This window comes from Osmia bicornis, chromosome 1 (genome assembly GCF_907164935.1).
Source record: "Osmia bicornis bicornis chromosome 1, iOsmBic2.1, whole genome shotgun sequence".
Lineage (NCBI taxonomy): Eukaryota > Metazoa > Arthropoda > Insecta > Hymenoptera > Megachilidae > Osmia > Osmia bicornis.
In genome coordinates this window covers 13,341,162-13,363,117 of record NC_060216.1, presented here as the reverse complement: position 1 = coordinate 13,363,117, position 21,956 = coordinate 13,341,162, and the positions used below count along the sequence as shown (strand labels likewise).

At 33.8% G+C, this 21,956-nt stretch overlaps 5 protein-coding genes across 7 annotated transcripts; 2 read left to right on the top strand and 3 right to left on the bottom strand.

The window, feature by feature from the left end:
- Positions 1-192: 192 nt before the first annotated feature.
- LOC114872826 (putative uncharacterized protein DDB_G0291812) lies at positions 193-4,392 on the bottom strand. Of its 2 annotated transcripts, XM_029180479.2 has the most exons (11): positions 4,202-4,392; positions 3,926-4,102; positions 2,312-3,842; positions 2,180-2,238; positions 1,909-2,107; positions 1,663-1,838; positions 1,234-1,595; positions 1,053-1,165; positions 879-986; positions 562-782; positions 193-331 (listed from the first exon to the last, which is right to left on the bottom strand). In XM_029180479.2, exons 2-11 carry the CDS (start codon positions 3,936-3,938, stop codon positions 318-320), a joined length of 2,796 nt encoding a protein of 931 aa, XP_029036312.2. In that variant the 5' UTR covers positions 3,939-4,102; positions 4,202-4,392; the 3' UTR covers positions 193-317. The 2 variants fall into 2 exon arrangements, with proteins under 2 accessions (XP_029036312.2, XP_029036310.2); XM_029180477.2 differs by having other exon boundaries at positions 193-782.
- A 290-nt stretch (positions 4,393-4,682) lies between these two features.
- LOC114872823 (regulator of nonsense transcripts 2) lies at positions 4,683-9,348 on the top strand. The gene is made up of 2 exons (XM_029180472.2): positions 4,683-5,323; positions 5,678-9,348. Exon 2 carries the CDS (start codon positions 5,687-5,689, stop codon positions 9,119-9,121), a length of 3,435 nt encoding a protein of 1,144 aa, XP_029036305.1. The 5' UTR covers positions 4,683-5,323; positions 5,678-5,686; the 3' UTR covers positions 9,122-9,348.
- Positions 9,349-9,518: 170 nt separating this feature from the next.
- On the bottom strand, positions 9,519-11,256 carry LOC114872828 (methylosome subunit pICln). The gene is made up of 6 exons (XM_029180482.2): positions 11,169-11,256; positions 10,555-10,680; positions 10,341-10,480; positions 10,039-10,218; positions 9,867-9,956; positions 9,519-9,806 (listed from the first exon to the last, which is right to left on the bottom strand). The coding sequence occupies exons 2-6, from the start codon at positions 10,671-10,673 to the stop codon at positions 9,715-9,717; spliced, it is 621 nt and encodes a 206-aa protein (XP_029036315.1). The 5' UTR covers positions 10,674-10,680; positions 11,169-11,256; the 3' UTR covers positions 9,519-9,714.
- On the bottom strand, positions 11,167-15,367 carry LOC114872827 (homer protein homolog 2). 2 transcript variants are annotated; one of them, XM_029180481.2, is made up of 7 exons: positions 15,143-15,367; positions 14,338-14,494; positions 14,140-14,271; positions 13,825-14,076; positions 13,582-13,728; positions 13,248-13,523; positions 11,167-13,190 (listed from the first exon to the last, which is right to left on the bottom strand). In XM_029180481.2, the coding sequence occupies exons 1-7, from the start codon at positions 15,166-15,168 to the stop codon at positions 13,005-13,007; spliced, it is 1,176 nt and encodes a 391-aa protein (XP_029036314.1). In that variant the 5' UTR covers positions 15,169-15,367; the 3' UTR covers positions 11,167-13,004. The 2 variants fall into 2 exon arrangements, with proteins under 2 accessions (XP_029036314.1, XP_029036313.1); XM_029180480.2 differs by having other exon boundaries at positions 13,582-14,076.
- Positions 15,368-15,886: 519 nt separating this feature from the next.
- On the top strand, positions 15,887-20,029 carry LOC114872796 (alpha/beta hydrolase domain-containing protein 17B). The gene is made up of 3 exons (XM_029180397.2): positions 15,887-16,891; positions 17,275-17,407; positions 17,472-20,029. Exons 1-3 carry the CDS (start codon positions 16,248-16,250, stop codon positions 17,553-17,555), a joined length of 861 nt encoding a protein of 286 aa, XP_029036230.1. The 5' UTR covers positions 15,887-16,247; the 3' UTR covers positions 17,556-20,029.
- The last annotated feature ends 1,927 nt before the right edge of the window (positions 20,030-21,956 follow it).

Here is a 21,956-nt window from a genome sequence, read left to right as displayed (position 1 = left end):
TGGAAAGCGGACTTAATTAGGGCAACAAATTTATTGAAAATTATAAAAACAGTACAACAATGTTGCATTGCATTGCGATTCAGCGTTTAAACGGTGCATATATTTAGTTGGTGTACTGAATGTTTCGAGGTAAATTTGTTCTATATATTTGTCCGGTAATTTTAATTCATTAATGTAATTAAATTACGATAATTTCATTCTTACACATTATTTATTGTACAAAACTGATAAAAATCTTTACAAGTCACAATTACGTCTGTACAATTCACTTATGTAAAAGCTATGTGTCTTTACAAATAACCCTACTCTAGCATAATTCATATTCCAATGCCTGCAATGGTAAAATCATATTAGTTTTACAAGTCATAAAACGTTTATCTAAAATCAGAATAATGAATTAATGTCATATTATATTAAAAATATGTCGTCTATATGTAAACAATAAAAAGCACTTTAAACAGTACTGAGTATAATATTTATCGCTTATTCAAACAGAATTATCTGCATCGTTCTCAGAATTTTTCTCTTTACTTTCAATTTTAATTGCTGAAAATTGCTGACCTAAAATTTTCATAATTTCAGGATGTCTTATGTTATGCTTTTTCTTCACAGAGTTGTAATTTTCTTTCACATAAAGTGCAAATGCTGAAGGCCCTCTTTGAGGTGTCTGCACTTGCACAGTCCCAGATTTTGTTGTTTTATTTATTAGTAACTCAAATTTTCCATAACAATGACCACACCGTTTCTTTTCAATATCCAAAGATTTAGAATGTCTGCCAATACTAAAATGAAAGTGTCGATGAGCTAAACAAGTCCCTTATGATATACATATAAATGATTAAATTACATGTATGTCAAAATTTTACAAATCAGTTTACCTGTATCCACAGTCCATACATTTATATGTAAATTTTGTTTTAATTTTATAATCGTGACACCTCCTGATTGGTGGTAATTCAGGAAATGTGTTCATAGCTTTATTAGCCCTAAAATATTACCAGTTATAATAAGCTTTAGCAAATATGAAAATATTAAATATTATTATAATATACCATCCTGTCCAGAATGGTCCATGTCCATCAGAAACATCATTTATTAACCAAGCAGCTGCATGGCACATTTCATGAATTAAAGTGTCTCTGAGCCTGTCTGGTGTATCCAGAATCTATACATAAAATAATATATTTAATGTGCACTTTAAATTTTACTTTGCAAAAATTATATGAAGCAAACCTTTATTGCTAGGACTATTCTCGAAGATTTCACAACACCTCCAAGTGTTTTTATAGATTTTTTATTATAACAAAATCCAGCAGTTCCTCTCATACGTACATTCCATTCTATTGTCATGTCTTTTGGTAGTTTCTTATCAAATACTTTTTCATTATACAATTTAAATAAATAGTTGCACAGTTCTTCTTTAGCATTTTTAAAATTTAATCTATATTTTTTAGCATCTGGATGTGCACTAGTAATAGGAACACTTTCAGATAAAGATGCTAGAAAACTGTGATGTTTTTCATACTTCTGATTATCAAAGGCTTGTTTACTTTTAATAGTTGTTTTAGGTATTTCCCGCGGAGTTTTAGCAGGACCTACAAAAGATTGATTTTATGTTAAAAAAAAATATATCTGAATGCTTTAAGCACATATATATATTACCTCTTTTAGTTATAGATTTTGGTGGTACATCATCGCCGGGATCGAATTCGCTAGTACTCGAATCTTCAATTTCATCATTACTAAACGACAATTTTCTTCTTCTTATATCATGTATTTGATCATGATCATTTGTATTATTTTCCGTTTCAGTATCTGGATCACATATTCCAATAACTCTAAAATATAAATTACAAAAATTATTAAAAAGCTTTTAGCATGTAAACATTGCAAACACGTATTTCTCACTTTTGTATACTATCAAGGCATGTTGGTTTCTTCTGTGTACTATTTACGGATAGTTTCGGATTTGTCAATGCAGTGTAGTATAAACTTTCACTTTCACTTCCTGATGATAACTGGTCATTAATAAAACTATCTATTTGTTTAGTATTTTTTCGTCCACTCTTTTTTGTCAACCGTTTTTGTAATCTCAAATCCTTTATAGCTGAATAATATTTCAATCATTATTTAAAACGTATAAGATAATTACAATGTGATTCACAATTTAATTACTCACACGTGTCAGAATCATCTTCTGAATCTGTTAAGTTGCACCTTCTTTTGCTTTTTGGTTTTCTGCAATATACAAATTTTAATAATGACACCATAATTAACAAGTATAAAATAGTAAGTAATGTTTGTAGTTCACCTTTCAGTCTGGACAGCTCTATTCTTTGTAGGTACCACTGGCTTTCGTGGTTCAGAATTTGGAAACAATACATCAGCTTTTGCACGCCAAGTTTTACCATACAACTTATCTAATATGTCTACACAATCTGTAATATCTAGATTCTGTGGTGTATTTTCTGTAGGAATTAGCGTTGAAGGTGTTACATTATTATTACAATTGTTTCTTGATGTACAAAGTTTTGGAGTATCATTTTTGGATTGTATGAATTTTTTTAATGTAGGTTGTTTTAATGTCGTGGAGTTAGTTTTTTTACTATAATCTGAACTTATTACTCTGTTTTCACTTATAGGATTATGTTTTATTTTCCCTCTATTATTTGGAGTTTCATAATTCATCTCTAATCTTTCTAAACTACTATGTCCAGAACTTAAATCATCTTTGTTACTTGGAGGTACAAGACTAAGCGAAGTATCATTTTGTGAATTAGGTGAAGTCGACATAAGCCATTGTGAAATTTGTCTCTTTTTCCGTTCTGATAATTCAGTACACATCATCCCTTCGTCGTTATTCATATCTTGTTTATCCAAAATTCGATTTAACGGAGTTTTATAAATATTTGCTAAGTTTGTTTGAGAGCTATAAATAATGTCACCCTCAGAATCTACGGGAGTTTCGTCAATAATTTTATTGCTTATTTCTTCATTATTTTTAGGAGAAATAGCAGGATGCAGGCAACCATCTAGACCTTCATTTAATATTACATCGTGTTTTTTAACATTTCTTGGTGATTCGTACACCACTTGTGCAAATTTTATGTTCTTAATAATACGTTGGTAATCTTTTCGTGAGAAATTTTTCATAAAATCATTGTCAGTCTTATTTTTAGATGATAAACCTTTAGTTGGTGTATCATTATATTCCAAAATTTTTTGTTTACTTCGAATACTAATACTACCAGCACAATTAGGTGATGGATTTACTTCATTTATTACATTACCATGAAGTTCAACATTTGATTTTAATACATTTTTACTAATATCTTTTGAAATAGATTCTATAGAACTAATTTTATCAGAATTTTCAATATAATTTTTACAGTGATTGGGACTGTTAGAAGCAGATTCATCAGAAGTATAAAATGCAGTATCTTTTTTAACATCTTTTCTCTGTTGATTGCAAGTAATAAAATTGGGTTTTTTATTTGCCCTCCATGCTTGAAAAATCTTTTTATTCTCTTCTTCTAAAAAGTCAGAATCAGAAGACTCCAAGATGTATACTTCAGTACTTCCATTGGATTGTTTTCTTAATGTAGATTTTGAACTAGAGAAACATATAGGACTAGAAGAAGTAGATCTAGAACTAGAGTCACTTATTACTATCACATCTTTTCCGTTAGGTGTTACAACATCTTGTGTATCACAGACAATAGAGTCCTGTGACCATTTCAAACAGAAATTTTGTGATCCAACAATAGAAGCCTCCTTCTTTCTATCAGAATGCATTATTAAATTTTTATGCACAGTGTAATATTCTTTTTGAAGCCTATTTTCTGTAAGAATTTATATGTGCTAAATAAACAGATACTATATTAAATAAACTTTAAATAATAGAAGAAATATTAAATTTACTCACTGTGATCACACATTCCTTGTCAGCAAGCAATTATAAAATAAGTTTCCCAAGGCTACAATTATTTATTTCGTGTGTATATACACTATTATAAAGTCAAATGACTAAAACTTATATAGGAGGTATAACGTTCTTTCTTCCTTTCTTCCTTCATCAGTTCTCTGAATTATATACTTATGTCTATAAAAACAAAATATAAATACAGAACAAAAGTGCAATGTGAAGGATAAAGATGTAAACAAAAATAAGCAGTATAATTCAAATACAATTATCACATACATCTTATGAAGTGACAGAATAGTCACCTCTTTAATACCTCTATTATAATATAAAACAATAAAATCACATTACATTATTTTATCTCATAAACTAGTGTATAATTTTCATATAACTGTTTATAATGCAACTACAGTTTAAACAGTCAAACCGTTACCTATAAATCACTGCAGCCAACTATTGAAATAAGAAAAATTAATACATGTGTTGCGTGCGCTGTTCCAGGTTGTAGGGATTTTGGAACGTGAGTGAGGTGCCCGTGGAGCGCTGAGCGCTCTGCTCGCGGCGCGACAAACAAAATTATATTGCTGTATTTTAAGATTTTATCTTTTCAAGAAACGTATGTAAGCGGGTTGAAACCACCATCTGAGTTTGGTGGTGAAGATCTTCGATCGATGATGGCTGTCATCCACTCCTCGCTGGATCCTGAATCCTCCCTCAGGATCATTTCTGGTCCAATACATACAGCGAGGTTCGCAACAATACATACATACATACATACATACATACATACATAATTACCGGCAATCCCAAGAAAAATTCCCAGAAACAAGAACTTTTCGTTCCTGCAAAATTGATATAACCAAGTACAGCTATCATATAAGTATAAATTATAATGATTTATTGAAATAGAAATGTAGAAAAGGTTAACATATCTTTACAGGAACATATCTTTACATTATTGAAGGAATGAATGTATAGAAAAGCTATTTGAGTTTTGTTTATGAAAATCTGAATGAACATTTCCTTCTTTATCGACTTCAATGATATGTTTCGGAAAATCGATCGGTAATTTGTCGAGTAGTTTCAGCCGTTTCTGTATAGATGGCGCTAGGATCGAATTCAAATGTATTCCCTTTATGGCGGTCTTTTTAAAATACAAATTTGTCAAACAATTATTTTCATAATTTTCTAGTCTTGCGCTGATTTGAAAAGAAAATAGAATCAAAGGGAGTGAAAATTGGATCTTTTCAGATGTCAGTCTTTGGTGCGGTAAAAAAGGGACTGTTTTAAATGAGGAATATAAATCATGACCCCTCGAAAGCAAAGGCATGTCCATTCTTTTGTATATGTAGTCATTGCATGTCGTCTCTCATAACATAACCTCTTTTGCATTTAAAAAATGTAAGTAATCATTTTGAAGAACTTTATAACATAAAACCTGTACGAGCCATTAAAACAACATTTATTGTTAATTCATTTGTTTCTCTTATCATTTTCTGTTATTTATTATAAACGTAAATATATCCTGTGTATGCAATATTCTGTAATAAATGAGAAAAACATTATGATATTTTTCAATTATATTTTTTATAGTAATTAAAAATATTTCATGTATCTTTATTTCTGACAGTGTAAACATAAGACACCATTTACTTCAATTTTGTTAAACTCCTTTGTATTAATAATATGGTATAACTTATCCATAAATAGTTTCTGTAAACCAATTGTGCAGAAAAATAATATTTTATTTATTAGATTTAAACAATGTCGGAGGTCGAAGAAGCTCCTCCAGAAACTTCAGAAGCACCTGCTGAACAAGATGTTGTGTCCGAAGAAGACAAACAATTTCTCTTGGACTATGTCAAAGAAACAGAACAGAGACTGGCTGCAAAAGAAGAAATCAGAGCTGCTAATTTAAATCCCAACAGACCACCGGATACCTATTTCAGCAAATTAGATTCAACTCTAAAAAGAAATACCACTTTTGTCAAAAAGCTAAAAAATTTCAGTAGTATACAATTAGATGTAGTTTTGAAAGATATGACCCATTTAAATTTAACAAAATATGTAAGTGAAGTAGCCACTGCTTTAGTAGATGCTAAATTAAAAATGACAGATGTTGCACCTGCCATTAAAGTATGCAGTTTCTTACATCAAACTTATGTTGAATTTTCAACACACTTTTTTGAAAATTGGCAGAGAATTTTGTCTCTCAAGGTTGTTGATAAAATTGCAAATCCAAGTAAACTGAGGGTAGATCTCAGATTTTATGCTGAGTTAGTTAATGCAGGAATTTTCACTCATAAACAAGGTTTACCGTTACTTGGTTCTGCCTTAACTGTTTTAATTAATATGGATAAAGAGGAGCACAACAATGCAAGCATTATATTAAGTTTCTGTAAACATTGTGGAGAAGACTATGCAGGTCTTGTACCCAAAAAAGTGAGAGAAATTTCTGAGAAATTAAATATTCCGATACCTAAGAGCAAATTACTTTCACCTGATAAGCAACAGAATGTGAGATTGTTGCTGCGAGATTATTATAATTCACTGTGTAAACATTTATTGAAAGAACACAAGGATCTCCAGGCTTTTGAGAAACAAAATAGAAAGATTCTGCAAACCAGGGGCGAATTGAGCTCTGAAAGGAAAGAAAAACTTGAAAGTCTTCAAGTATCTTATGAACGTTTGTTAAATAATGTTCAAAGTTTCTCTGAAACTCTGGATGAACCCATGCCAGAGCTTCCTGTGGACAGTGAAATGAAAGCAGAGGCAGAGGAAAGCATGAAGATGATCAGTGAAGGAGAGGAGAATAGCATTCTTGAGGATATGTGGGGAGATGAAGAGACCAGAAGATTTTATGAAGTTCTACCAGACTTAACAGTATTCCTACCAGGATCATATTTAAAGGAAGTACCCAAACAGGATGCACCAATTAGTGAAGAAGCTTTGGACGAGGAAATAACATTCGACGAATTGGAAGAGAGTGAGAAGGTAGATGAACCTGAAGCAGAAGTGGAAGAACCTCAGGTCTCTAAAAGCAATAAAATACTCTTAGATGCATTCCTAACTCATTTACCAAATTGTGTAAACCGTGAAATGATTGACAATGCAGCAGTGCACTTTCTAATGAATCTCAATACCAAGCATCATAAAAAGAAATTAGTAAAAGCACTGTTTGGTGTGTCCAGAATCCGTTTAGATCTACTCCCCTTTTACTCTCGCTTGGCCGCCATTCTTTACCCTGTAATGCCTGATGTAGGAAATGATTTGTGTTTGATGTTGAAGCATGACTTCAAATATCATGTACGTAAAAAGGACCAGATCAATATTGAATCAAAAGTAAAGGTTGTCAGATACATTGGTGAACTTGTTAAATTTAAACTGTACTCAAAGATAGAAGCATTGTATTGTTTGAAGGTTCTACTACATGATTTTACGCATCATCACATAGAAATGGCTTGTAATCTATTAGAAACCTGTGGAAGGTACTTATTTTGTTCCCCAGATTCCCATCAGAGAACCAAAGTTTATTTAGAACAGATGATGCGTAAAAAGGCAGTCACTGCATTGGACTCCCGTTATGTAACAATAATTGAAAATGCGTATTACTTTGTAAATCCTCCAGAGTCTACTGGCGGCGTTTCAAGGAAAGACAGACCCCCAATCCATGAATTTATTAGGAAATTACTATACCAGGATCTTTCAAAGACGAATACTGATAAGGTTCTCAAATGGATGCGCAAATTAGACTGGGAAGATGAAAGTGTATCCTCTTATGCAATCAAATGTCTCACTGCCGCATATAATGTCAAATACTTGAACATTCGCTGTGTCGGGAGTCTGTTGGCAGGTCTTGTCGCCCATTACGAAACCATAGGTCCCCATGTGGTTGATGGTGTGCTTGAAGACATAAGACTATGCATGGAGATCAATCTACCAAAATACAATCAAAGACGCATTGCCATGGTTAAATACCTCGGTGAGTTATACAACTACCGTATGGTAGAAAGTGGAGATATTTTCAGAACATTGTATCTACTTATTACCTTTGGAGTCAGTATGGATCATTCTATACCCAGCGTCCTCGATCCACCTGACCACCTCTTTCGCATTAGACTAGTCTGTACCTTATTGGAAACCTGTGGACAGTATTTCAGTGGAGGTTCCAGCAAGAAAAAATTAGACTACTTTTTAATATTCTTTCAAAATTATTACTGGTTTAAATATACAGATCCCATATGGACTCCAGAGAATCCATTCCCAGTAGGAATAGATTACATGTATAGAGACACACTGACAATGCTAAGGCCCAAAATGCAATTATTCCAAAGCTATAAAGAAGCTCAATGTGCTGTAGAAGAATTAAGAAACACATTATATCCCACTCTTGGAAATCCCACTGAGGATAATGTAGATGGGGAATCTGACATGGGTGTGATCGCCGAAGGCGATGAAGAAGTGGCTGTAACCTCTGGAAATGGTAGTGGAGATGCAAAAGGAGTGGCAGATTTACACTTTGAGGAGTCTGAAGATTGTTCTGAGGCACAGTCAGAGGAGGAATGGACAGCTGACGCGGAGAGAGACGACACCATTGGTACCCAAGAAAATACCCAGGGAGATCAGAGTCTTTCTGAAGGTGGAACAGATGGTGTAATTATGGATGTTACTGAATTGAATGCAGCATTGCCAGCGGGTCCCAGAAGAGTGAGTTGCCCCGAGGATGATGATTTCTTATCCGCTCTTGATAAAATGGTCTCGGATAATATTCAAGATAGAATGAGAGACTCTGTAAAACCTCAGCAAGTAGACATATCTGTACCTTTGCATGTAAAAAGTACTAAGAAGACCTATGAGCAATTGCAGGAAAGACCAGCCGATACAAACACAGTTGATTTTGTGCTCATGTTGAGAAAAGGCAATAAACAGCAATATAAGAACTTAGCAGTTCCTGTGTCCTCTGAGTTAGCAATGAATTTGAGGAACCGTGAACAGGAACAGAAAGAAGAGAAAGAAAGAGTGAAAAGATTAACGTTAAATATTACGGAGAGACAGGAAGAGGAGGATTATCAAGAAACAATTAATCAGAGTACGAGGCCAGTGACAGTAAATTTGAATAGAGAAAGAAGGCAAAAATATAATCACCCTAAAGGTGCCCCTGATGCTGATCTCATCTTTGGCCCTAAAAAAATTCGGTAGATTTATTAATTTTCTTGTAAAATTCATTTTTAATTTAAAATACATATCTGTCAATATGTGTGAAATATTTGATACTACACTAGATGACGTAATTTTTACGTAAAAATAAATATTTACCAAACTTCAAATTAAAAAAAAAAGTGGACTTGGTCAAACTGCCATGTAAAGCTCTGTTAATTATTAGATGTACAAATTATTATTTTAAATTCTAATTATCCGCACTTTAAATGCTATTGATAAATGGCGTCAAATGTTGATTATTTGAATAGCTAAAGTTAACACGACTTTAATTAGAAAAGAAAATTCAAGAAAACTTCATCATATTATGTTGCATTTTTTATTTGTCATTGTAAGAAAAATTAGCAGTTTAAAAAGAACAATGCATACAAATAAGGAGTTGAATTTGATATACAATTGTTTATTTTTTATCTATGAAATTATTACTGTGTACAAAATGAATATAAATAAATGTTAGGTGTTTTTATGTTTGATACAGCTCTGTTATACAGTCTGTCATATCACATATCTACCATAATATATGATAATTATTCGAAATTAATACTAAATGCATATCTGCATTTATTGCCAATTACTTATGGATCTTCTTCTGCATCTTCAAACTGTCCTGCTTCCATGTCAATAGCTTCATCCATCTCTGTACCATTGTGATTGGTCCCTATTTGTTCTGAATATATAGCCTTTTTAATAAAATCTTTTTATCAAATTTATCTGTGGACTTTCTTACCTGTTGGTAAAATGTAGGGAGCATCACCAGCATCTGCTTCGTAATTTTCAAAGTCATCTTCCTCTGCATCTTCATAAATATCTTCTTCGGCTATGAAAACATTGAAACATTCGGTCAAAATCGTATTATTTTCATTGGTTTATTCAGCCATGTATTCCGCAAGTTTATTTACCATCGGAAAAACTGTCTTGAGGATCAGGATGCAGAGCCTGACATTGATTCATTGCTTGAAACATAGCCTCTAAATTATTCACATCATCAGGTGCAAACTGCATTTCTGTGATAGGTGTATCAGCATCATCGTCGTTCTCATTTTCAGAACCACTATCGGAAGCTGGTGGTAACGGTACATCTGTACAAAATATTATATGAAAAATTAGAGAAAAATTGTGTTTAATAGGAATTATACAGAAAATAAAACTAAGTTTCCTATAACTGACTTAAGTTTCTCAGTTATGCTCAAACAAAATATACCTGGAAGATCTACTTTTGCATCAACCATAATATATAAACATTGTCTTGGATGTACTTCTCGTGATATGGCATGTAAAGATATATGAGGATATTCAAGTGAAAATCCTTGTTGTGTATCATAATTCACCCAAGAAAGTAAGCTACCAATGTGAACATCACATTAAAATATGAATATAACACTATGAAAACATATTTATTTTATACTGATTTTTACCTCTCTGTAATATACAAAGTTCCTTTCCCTACTTCTCTATCATTAATGTATACAGTAGTATTGGATTCCTCATGACGTATCCCTTCTTGGGGTGCTAGAAAATTGCTAAGTACTACCATTTTTCACCTGCAATATTAATTTGTTACTGAGCTAAGATAAAAGATATCTACAAGGTTATGCCAGAGTTTGTTAAGGGTGTCCTAATTTTAATAAATAAACTTTGCCAATATGTTGTACGAATAGAAACAAACATATTAGAGTTAATTCAATACAAAGAATTCATGATGGTGTTCAATAAATTTAAGCAAAATAAGGATTAGATTCAGAGAGCGACAAACTCAATCTCTCAAAGGTATCAAACATGTATTTAGAAAAGACCCATTTAGGCCAACAAAGGCCTATGTTTATATAAAGTTTTTTTCTTGTTTCTATTTATATAACATACTGATAAAGTTTGTCCATTTAAAACTGACACCCTGCATAACAATATTTCTATATATCACAGATGTGCTGTTAATTAAACATGGCTATAAAAATAAAACATACCACAGGGATAAATAATTTTATGACTAGATAAGGTTAACTAATTCCATCAATGATTAATATAAACTTACCAATTATTTATGTCTATAAATAAATTATTAATAATAATCAGTACAAGTTTCTTTAATAACTGAACTTTAAAAAACAGTAACTTGTACTGTTTTATACTTTTAATATAATTCACTCTTTATGCATACAACAATCAAAATTCACTGAAGCTGAACATCAAGCAGTATGTAATCTTTTCATTTTCCAATGTTTGGAAGCTGAAATATTATCACACACAATGTTGTGTTTCTGTTTTGCAATGCGTTATTGATGCAGGAAACGTATATCGTATGATACTGTACTCGACTCTCCTATATTGTCTGCAGACTATACATATATACTTGAAAAAGGCGGGAAATATTCTCGTACAGTTCTTTGCAACTTTAATAATCAGAGTAAAATAAATAATATAATAATATGAAAATGTTCATTTGCAAGTGCGTAAGTAATATTCTATTTTATTTGATCCATTTACATAATAAATATGTGGGTATAACAGAAGACCAGAAAGCCATCTGAAAATGTTTTATTATGATTACATGGTGGCAAGCGAGGCATTTGTTTCCAATTCCTCAAATTTAAAATTCATCTTCGTAACATTTGTTTACGTACATACATACATACTGTCCGTACAATAAAAAGTGCTCCTCTTAGCAATTTGCACTCCATTTACTACTAGAAATTATTTATTGTTACAAGAAATATCACCTCGACGTAGGTCAGCATCCTTGGAGCAAATTTTGTTTTCCTAGTGAACCTATACTATTCAAATACAACATATTGAAGAACATCTGGCTTGAATGCTACTAGAATCATTTATTCTTTTCCAACTAATGTCATGATTTTTCATAATGAGTTAACATAACAGTAAAAGTACCTTTTGTTTAGCCACTGTGTTAAATGAATTCTGTACAGCTCATGCCAGACTCTTCAATTTTATATACTTTTTGATAAAGGTAAATAATATGTGATAGAACAATATGGATACAATGTACAGCTGAATTAAATAGTTATACTACATAATTGAATATCACTAAACGTTACTAATGTTAATTGTGCAATTTGTTTTTCTTAGCTGTGTGTGTTCATGGGTAACTGAATTTTTTTATTGATACCAAGGGGCTAAGTTCCAAATAAAACATCGAGAAACATTTATCACATTTAATTTTGTGACAAGTTTTGATATGTTTTATGTTTCTAAATATCATAAAGATCCTTTGCAGCAGCAACAGTTATAGAAATAGCACTAACAATGATACTAACAGCAAGTAGTATGGCAATAGCAGTGGAGGTAGTTAATAATGAGAATAGTAGAGTAAGAATTGATAGTTTGTTAATGAGTGAAATAGTGATGATTGTATGTTAAGTTAGAAGTTTAAAGGAAATTATACATCTAATTTTAGTGACAGTAAAAATTGTAACAATTCATATAAAAAGTAATCTAATAAACTTTAAATTATTCATAGTATAATACATAAGAGATTCAAGAGAGATTCATAAAATTGTACGTGCAACAGTGTAAGAAATTAAAAAAAGAACACATTTTTATATACAAATATGGCACGAAGAAAACCATCAGAATAAATAATTAGGTGTAAAAATGAATTCGGTACCTTTCCATATTCTCGCGCTTCTTGTCGAATCCACGGGAAATCCTCTCTTTGAAGCGTGGGAAATTCAAACATAAAAAGCATAACGCTGAAGGTACCGAATTAATTGGTACACTTAAAAAAATGCAATATTTTTTTACTTTTACTATGTATGTTTTTTTTGGAACCTTTCCCTTTGTATTAATCTATACCGTCCATTTGTATACTTATATTATAAATACAAAACTCCCATGATGAATATTCTTAGATTTAAGTTTGCAGTGTGTTTGTTATTTCTCGATGTACAGTCACCAGATCTTGTATGTATCCCGCTAATCTGGCATTTAAAGTATCCAAATTTTGTTTCTGGACTTTGTTCGCACTTAATGCAAGTTCTAACTGTTCGTGGACAACCCTTAACATTTCACGGAGTTCTGCGTTTTCTTTCTGTAGGGCCTAAAAATGATTTCAATTAGTAAAACATTATTGTATTATTTTTTTATGTATACGTACTACAAAATCTTTATTTTTTGTGGCCATGGTAAGAGCTTTGATTTCTTCGTTCCGTGTTCTGAGTTCATCTTCCAATGCCTCAGCCCTCAACCTTAAAGCTTCACTGTTGCCCTCCGCTATTTTTCCAGCTTCAAGATCAGCGTATTTAGCTTTAATTCTTGCATTTTCTTCTTTATACAATTGCAGCTGCCTCTTCCATTCATCGACATTAGCTGTAGACTCTTGTAATGCACTTGTTAATCTGGCATTGTTTGTTTTTAACGTGGTCAATTCAACCTGCGATAAAATTTAATATATAAATATTTATGTTTATATTGATTATAGTAAGTCATACCTCCCACTTTTTGGCATTTGCAGAGCTCTGTGCTAGAGCAAGCTTGAGCCTGTCATTTTCATATTTCAGCTGCATCTCAGCTGACTGTGCGCTCTGTCCAGAACTAAGTTGCGTCGCTTTTCCTTGATGTTGTGGACTTTCTGTACTCTGCTGAGAAACACTCTGTGATCTTGAATGGACTGTATTTTTCAATTCGTCATCCACTTTATTCTGACAACTACCAGGTAAGGGACTACTGCTTACCAAAGATACACTGTTTTGAGTAGAGATCATGTTGGTATTTGGATTTGGATTATTCGACGCTGATACATTGGAGTTAATCATGGATGAATTCGGAGGATCAATGAGATCCTGTTCTGAAGACGGCATACCAGACCGAGAAGTAATCGGACTAACATTTGCACTAGTGGCCGGGGTAACGGATGAGCTGTTCGACTGTAATTTAGCACTAGCGATACGGGTGGCTTCCTTCACTTCGTGAAACTTCTCTATAAACTGCCAAACGAATCATATTGTCTCTGAGATTATGTACATTAATTAAAGACATGTTTCACAAACCTTTCCCAACTCTGCCTCAGATGAGAAGCCAAGACCATATACAGTATTAGCTCTAACATCTGACCATTGTCCAAACTTTTGTGATGTTTTTGTAAAGGTCATGTTTGGAGTAATAGTACTGTTTATTACTGCCTAAAATTAAAAGAGATATAAAATACAAGTGTTTTTTTTTTTTATGAAAATGTATTCATCAATCACCTTTGTTCCTTCAACGGAAATTATTCTGTACAGATTTCTTGTAGAATCGTAAAAGAAGGAAACGGACACTGCTGCAGTGGATGCTGGAACCCAAGACCTTTTTGTCTTTGGGTCAATGTGAAACACATGCGCTTTGCATGTGAAGATTGGTTGTTCACTGCAATATATTAGGTATTTAAATATATTACATGTATTAAATATTTAAATTATAGGAGTGTTAATAATAATCTTGGAATTTATTTTTTTATATATATGATTTTATTATATATTCCACATTAATTACATGCCTTAAAATTAACAAAATAAAAACATGATAACATTAAACAATTATGTATATAATATAATACATTATTTTCTGAATAATTGTTAATTGTTTACTCCGATAAAAAAAATAATAAATACTGTTATACTAGAATATAAAATAATTTATTATATAGAAAATTTGTAAAATATAAATCTAAAAATATAATGAAGCGATGCATGAGTAAACAACTAGAATAAACAGATTTCACGCGATGCCGAGTTACTCCGCTTTCACGGTTATATATAGAGAGAATAAAAAAGAAAAACATTCTGCTCTATGTACGCACCCACCTAAACGCGTATTATGTCGGGGATAGGATAGTAAATAGACAGGAAAAGATACTACGGTTTATTACGAAACGGAATAAAATTGACCTATTTAGTGTAAATTGACGGTATTTAAGAATGAAGATCATTTAACAGTGCTTGTATGGTACGTGGAAATTATACGTATATTACACACCCTTAAAAGGCGGTGCGGAATACCACCACGTTTACTTACCCCATTGTTTCTTTGCCTGATGTCATACAAGTAAATACTACTCTCACAGACTCATAGAAAAATCAATGAAACGATAACGATAATCAGTGAGTAGAAATTATTAGTACTTTATGAAAATTTCGAGAAATCCAAGAGGCAGTAATACACCAGTTGACAGCGGCCATCGGCCAAAACTGTATAGCGAACAGCAACGATCACGCAACAGCGTGAATCTAGTCGAATTTCCTGGATTTAATCGATTTTTCACATAAGAATATATGGACGGAGCCTAAAGTTTCAGTCACGGCAAGGGGTAGAAATCTAGTGCCGGGAAAGGGGGAAAATTAGTCATATATACATATATATAGGCAATAGCCCATATAGCTCGTAGCGTTCTGATTGGTTCCTTCGTTGATTGGCTTGGCAATGAAAACTGCGTGCAAATATTTCAGTTTTTATTATCTAATAAACCTCCTATATGTTAAATAAACATTTATTATACGTGAGTTGGTATTATATTCAGTTATTATGAAACATAATCGGAAATGCGTTTTATATTTCGCGCGCGTTCTTTCGTTTTGAACTGGTTACTAAATCAACCAATGAAAGAGCCGGAACCGCCATCCACCGGTTCTCACAGTTTAGAAAAAAATGACTAAAAAGTCTCTAGATACCTCTGCACATAAAGCCGCATACTTATATTACGACATATCTATCCATAATGTTGGTAACGCGGGTTATTTGAATACTCTTCCATTCAGTGCATACCGAATCGTCCCGTTGCTTTTAAATCTTTCACCAATGGCGATCACTGAATAGAAGAAGACCAATATAGTATCTATCCTTTTCGTTTCACCTGAATACAATGAAAGTGCGCAACGTTCAGTGGGTGGGAGCATTGTGCGCGAGCGAGAGGGAGAAGGAGGGATAGAAATCATCCGTCTCGTAAGCCGTCATGGCTGAATCATTGTGAGGGACTCTTTCACGAGAACGATAACAAATGACATTGTGATTCTAATTAATAGGCGCGAAAATCACTAGTACATGGAACTATTTATAAACCGTATCCCAATGTGGAATGTGCTGAACAGCGTTCTCGCGTGTGCGTAACTCCCCCCGTGAAACGATGAACGGGTTAAGTTTTAGTGAATTCTGTTGCTTATTTTGCTGTCCACCCTGCCCGTCCAGAATCGCAGCTAAACTAGCGTTTCTACCGCCCGAGCCTACGTACACCTTCATCGAGGATGAGGGTTCAAAATTCACGATATCCCTGTCGGAGAGAGCCGAGTGGCAATATACGGAAAGGGAGAAGGAATCGGTGGAAGGTTTTTACGCAAGAACGTCACGAGGAAACCGAATAGCATGTTTGTTCGTGCGATGCTCGGCCACCGCACGTTTCACCATATTATTCTCTCATGGAAATGCAGTTGATCTTGGACAGATGTCCAGCTTCTATCTGGGACTTGGATCGAGGATAAACTGTAACATATTTAGTTACGATTATTCGGGTTACGGGGTTTCCGGTGGTAAACCTTCGGAAAAGAACCTTTATGCGGATATAGACGCTGCATGGCATGCTCTGAGAACGCGTTATGGCATTAGTCCAGAAAATATTATTCTTTATGGCCAAAGCATCGGGACTGTGCCCACGGTCGATCTGGCCGCGCGCTACGAGGTTGGCGCAGTTGTTCTGCACTCGCCTTTAATGTCCGGAATGCGTGTCGCTTTCCCCAATACCAAGAGAACCTGGTTTTTCGATGCTTTCCCAAGGTACGTTTATTTTATTAAATGGATCTATAATCCGTTTATCGCGTGCCATGATTCACGTTGGTGTACGCGCATGAGCATCGTTGCCTCGAGGTGTACACGTGGTACGCGAACGTGCATTTCATACCGATACAATTATTTTCTTTGTTCCATTGACGAAGTGAATGATGTGAAGCAATAAAAGTTTATCTACAATACTTGCGTCACGGAAACCTATAAATTGCGCGCTAATAGGTTTTACGCCTTCTTTATTGAATAAAGATAATTGAATATCTGTCACCGTTTGAATTACCCGCCTTTTCTCTAATTTAAATAAAGTAACCAAAGCAACATCTTTGTTATCTATTACTGTTTTTATTATCCACCTTTTCTCTTATGTTTTACAGTATAGATAAGGTACCCAAAGTAACATCCCCTGTTCTGGTGATCCACGGCACTGAGGATGAAATAATAAACTTTAGTCATGGTTTGGCAATATATGAAAGGTGCCCGAGAGCAGTAGAGCCATTGTGGGTGGAGGTATGTAACATTTATTCATCTCTCTAAGTAGAAGTATGAAAGATTTTATGAATTATATTCTCAGGGTGCTGGCCACAATGATGTGGAGCTGTACAATCAGTACTTGGAGAGATTGAAACAGTTTGTGAGTGTGGAGCTGGTAAACTGACGGCGACTGAGCCTCTCCCAGACTCAGGGAGGGCAGGGAGGGCACACTCATGTGAGCAGTCAAGGGCATACTACTTCGAACAATTCCAACACCATCAGTTCTATCTCCACCAGCTCACAAACAGAGAAGCTTGTCTAGCAGTCGCCTCCCACAGGGGAGAAGGCACCTGTCCTCCCCTGTGACGAAGAATCATCAGTCGCGTCGATAGACGATGGATTCTTCTTTCGCGATCAGAGTCAGAAAGTTCACCGCAATGAATCTTTAAAGGAAATATGTTCTGAAGACGATGAGTCGAGTTTAGATAGTAATTCGAAGAAGGCTATTCAACAGGACGAGAAGCAGAAGGAACTTGGTATAAGTATTCAGGACAAGAAACATAGTAAAACAATATTAGAGGGTCGCAATTTCCGATTAAATCATATTGGTCAGGTTGCAAAGAAACATATACCTTTGCCTAAGAATTTGAAGAATCCTTTTAGTAAGAGTCAGAAGAATATTGTTCATAGAACTTTGAAGAATTCCTTTGGTCAAGGTCATAAGAAAATTGATACACAGGTGTCTCATACGACTTTAGTGGATATTCAAGTTGAAGACTGCCGTCAGTACACCCTCGGAGAGAAATCGTTCTCCTCATTTTCCATTACCTCTAGTGATAATAAAGATGTTTCAGACTGCAAAAGCGTTCATAGACAGCTCAAAGCGGAAAAGAAGTCTCCCATAAATCAGTTTAAGTACAGTAGTATAGAATCAGCGTTGGAATCAGAATGCAAGAATAAAAAACATTGCTGCAATAAAGAGACACTTGGAAAAGAAGAGACAGAGTCTACTGCGGAGTCTACTAAGAAGTTTCTATGGGGTAGTAAGGGTAACAAATTTAAGGATCAAACAAAGACCGATTCAATGGAGAAGAAATTGAAAGCTAAGAAATTGATCTGCAGTCCTTTGAAAAAATTCGGGCGGTCATCTCTGACAATCGAGCCAGATAAAATAATGATAAATCTGCCAAAGTGTTCTCCGTGTGCTTGTAGATTGGCTGCTAGCTCAAAGATTCTATCCAACGATACTGGTTTGTTTTCACGATTCACTTCAAGTCCTCACCATGTTGTACGTTCAAGGAGTCCGTCTCATATGGATGTGCAGACGGACGTTTCGAAGTCATCGGAGAAGACGATGCCAGCTAATGTATTCTCAAACATGCAACAATTTCAAAAAGCGCGTCACGCGCCTAGGAGCAGAAGCGTGGGTGAACTGTGCCACATTGTCAACAAGTGAAGAATGAAATGGAGAAATCAACTGTAGACTTAGTGTTGCTAATCAACACGAGTTGCCGTTCCAATATCTCTTCCACGTAACTGCTTTGAGAGAAGAAACTGTTAGATTTATAAGCATGATCGTGCTAGTGAGAGACTGTGCACACAAATATATGACGAAGATGATTATACAGGATGTTTCCGATCAGGTGGCACATATAGGGTGCATTTACATGAAAAAATAAGTAACCAGTGAAGAGAGACTTCTTTTTCGTAAGAGACTTGATTTTTCAATAAATTTAAAATACAGCGCCTTTGCGTGGTTCACCAAGAGCGGCATGGCGGTCTTTTTAAAAAACAAATTTTGACGAATCTTTAACGATGATTTATTTAAAAATGAAATCTCCTATAAAAAAAATGGACATTTACATTTCTGATTTATTTTTTCATGTAAACTCATCCATCCAGTAATGCCAAAGGTCGGAAAGACCTCGAATTTCTAGAGATACGAGATAATATGTATATCTGTGCATAAATATTCTTATTACACATGCACATGTTGCAAAAATCCCATTACCGCAGTTTAAACTGCGAGATATTGTTGCGACAAATACTGTCGAGTATTATTATTATTTTTTATGATCATTCTGTCACCATCGATGCTACCATTAACTGTAGCTAGTGTGGGACAAGAAAGTTCCTCGCTGAACCTATGCTTCTTAATTAAAAAGAACAAAAAAAAAACAGTTTTATAAAATCACCAATTGTCGTTTACTTTATGCACTTAGATTGATTTTCCATGAAAGGGAGCAGGAATGAGAGACGTATGCATTGTGTGTGTTTTCTAAATTAGGTTCAGCGATGTTTTTATAAGCAAAGCGTTGTCAGAGCCAGTGTTGTACTGGTAAAGAGAATGTTTATTTGTTTTTCTTTTTTTATATTGAAGGCCTGTGCAGCGAACAATGGGAAATCTTCCAAGGTAGAAAAGAATTCTTCTTAAAGTGTGATTGAGAGACCTCTATGAAATTTACAAATGGACAATGGTGGTCTTGTTAACAACAATAAGAAATGCAACTAGATAGGGACAATATTACTGCCAAACTTGATTATGAATTAGTTTATTTCTAAGGAGGCGAGTCGTTCGGAGGACCTTGTCTATAGGTATGTTTCTTGTTAGTATTTTTATATCTCGATAAATGTAAATACAGTACAATTAAACTTAAACACATTTCTTTCCTTTTAATTAGTACATGTAATTAATGTATGCGACAACGTGAGGTGAATGGAGCCAATGGATCAGAATTATGTATGTAGAAGATTTTTTTTTTTCATCAGCATATCTACCCCTGTGTTTGAATGAATGAACTAAGGGAAAAGTGAATATCTATTTGTATTATTTTTGTATTAACACAATTGGCGTCTGGTATTCATTAATGGCCAAATTTCTTTGATAACACAATAATGGATTCTCAACGAGTCAGCAAGGGAATTGGAGCTTCATTTTACATTGAAGACTGAAAAGGTATTGACTGGCGCAAAATGTGTTAATATTTGAAGCTTTGCTTAACATTTTGCACGTGTAAGGATATCAGTATTCACTTTCTTAGGATATTATTCCCTTAGAATACTCTACGGTACCGAAATAATTTCCATTGGCTTTCACGTAGCCGCCTGTTACTCTAATAATCTATTTCGTAATTTGTGAACAAGAAAAAAAGAAGAACAAAAATTTATACCGTTGTTTGACAAAGTATTCAATTTTACAGACGATTTAAAATTAGTCGTTGGTAAAATTGGATAAAAGAAAAAAAAGGTAACTTTTGTACAGCATATATAGTGAATCGTGGTTCCCTCTTTCTTCTACTTTCTTTCTCGTTCCCCCATCGCGGTTTCTCTCTTTCTCTCTTTCTCTCGCTCATGTCTTTTTCCTATTTTTTTACTACCCTACTCTATCGACCGGTTTTGAACAATACTTTTGTCTTTCATGATTCAAGTCGCGCCTGATTACGGTCACTGGCTAGAGATGGGATGACAGAAAAGTTACTCGAAGTAGCACTTATGATATCTCAATTTAAAGGATAAAGTACACATTAAATTATGGTATAAGTGCATTTTGGATATTCTTAACATAAGAGAAATCGAATGGAAAAGAAAATGACACTTAAATCGTTGCATTTTACATGGTCACATTTTTTTTTCTAACTTTGCTCTTGCTAAGAATATTAATAAAGCATTCGTATAATTATATTCGTGACATTTTAAGCTTTAATCTGATGTTCCCTAAATGCTAGTTTGAGATAATTTTCTGTCAAGAAATTTTATCAGACTTTACGTACTCCAAAATCGGCTATTGTTCACTATAATTAACAATCGGTTATTCTATATTAAAAATATTGCTAAAACTTTCACGTAGTAAGTCTTTTTGAACTTCAAACTTTAATTTCACGTATCACTAGTAGTGTTTAGTGATACTTTTATGTCATAATTTTGTTTTTTTAATTTCTCTGATTGATCTCTAGTCAGTGTTTGATGATCTTTTTCGAATACCGTGAATCACTCGGTGTGATATTCATAACTGTACATAATAGCGTGTAAGTGATGTATTTAGAAGTAATGTACTCAATGTTCTGTTCGGTCGTATCTAATGTACTTACGGGAGAAGGTGGGTCAAAGAGATGGGAGGGAGGAGATTAACTAACCGATCACATTTAGCGTTCTATATGTATCACAAAAGCGACTTAGCGCAAGAATTAGTTGATTAGTTGTTTGATAAATAAAAAAATAAAATACACCCGTAGATTATAGCACTGGAAAGAGAAGAAAGAGAAGAAAGATGAGCATCGGAGTTTATTGTTTATTTAGTGCGTAAAAGTATAAACAAGCGAGTAATGTTATTTCTTATAAAAATCGTGTAGAATGCGTAGGATACACTGCTGGATACATACCCTTTCAGGGTTATTTTAGAATTTTATACTTCCATCGCACTTCACTTGAGCGCGTAAATGCATTTTGCAAAGTACTTTAACAATCACATGCATTGTGTAATTGCTTTTGTTTTACCATTATTGAAAAACATCATCCTTGCATTTTCTAATGGTAGAACATTGCAGACGCTCATTATTATCGTTTTATTTTTCTGAAATTTAAATTA

Excerpts from the sequence above, each read along its gene's own strand:
- LOC114872823 (XM_029180472.2), top strand. The coding sequence starts at position 5,687 with ATGTCGGAGGTCGAAGAAGCTCCTCCAGAAACTTCAGAAGCACCTGCT.
- LOC114872827 (XM_029180480.2), bottom strand. The coding sequence starts at position 15,168 with ATGACATCAGGCAAAGAAACAATGGG. Across the intron at positions 14,272-14,337 it reads TTTCCGTTGAAGGAACAAAG|GCAGTAATAAACAGTACTAT; the intron begins GTGATTGATGAA and ends TTTTAATTTTAG. Across the intron at positions 13,524-13,581 it reads CAAATGCCAAAAAGTGGGAG|GTTGAATTGACCACGTTAAA; the intron begins GTATGACTTACT and ends ATTTTATCGCAG.
- LOC114872826 (XM_029180477.2), bottom strand. Across the intron at positions 2,108-2,179 it reads AGAAGATGATTCTGACACGT|CTATAAAGGATTTGAGATTA; the intron begins GTGAGTAATTAA and ends AATATTATTCAG. Across the intron at positions 783-878 it reads TGTATGGACTGTGGATACAG|TATTGGCAGACATTCTAAAT; the intron begins GTAAACTGATTT and ends CTTTCATTTTAG.
- LOC114872828 (XM_029180482.2), bottom strand. The coding sequence starts at position 10,673 with ATGGTAGTACTTAGCAATTTTCTAGCACCCCAAGAAGGGATACGTCAT. Across the intron at positions 9,957-10,038 it reads TCAAGACAGTTTTTCCGATG|CCGAAGAAGATATTTATGAA; the intron begins GTAAATAAACTT and ends ATGTTTTCATAG. Across the intron at positions 9,807-9,866 it reads TCCCTACATTTTACCAACAG|AACAAATAGGGACCAATCAC; the intron begins GTAAGAAAGTCC and ends CTATATATTCAG.
- LOC114872796 (XM_029180397.2), top strand. The coding sequence starts at position 16,248 with ATGAACGGGTTAAGTTTTAGTGAATTCTGTTGCTTATTTTGCTGTCCA. Across the intron at positions 16,892-17,274 it reads TTTTTCGATGCTTTCCCAAG|TATAGATAAGGTACCCAAAG; the intron begins GTACGTTTATTT and ends TATGTTTTACAG. Across the intron at positions 17,408-17,471 it reads TAGAGCCATTGTGGGTGGAG|GGTGCTGGCCACAATGATGT; the intron begins GTATGTAACATT and ends TTATATTCTCAG.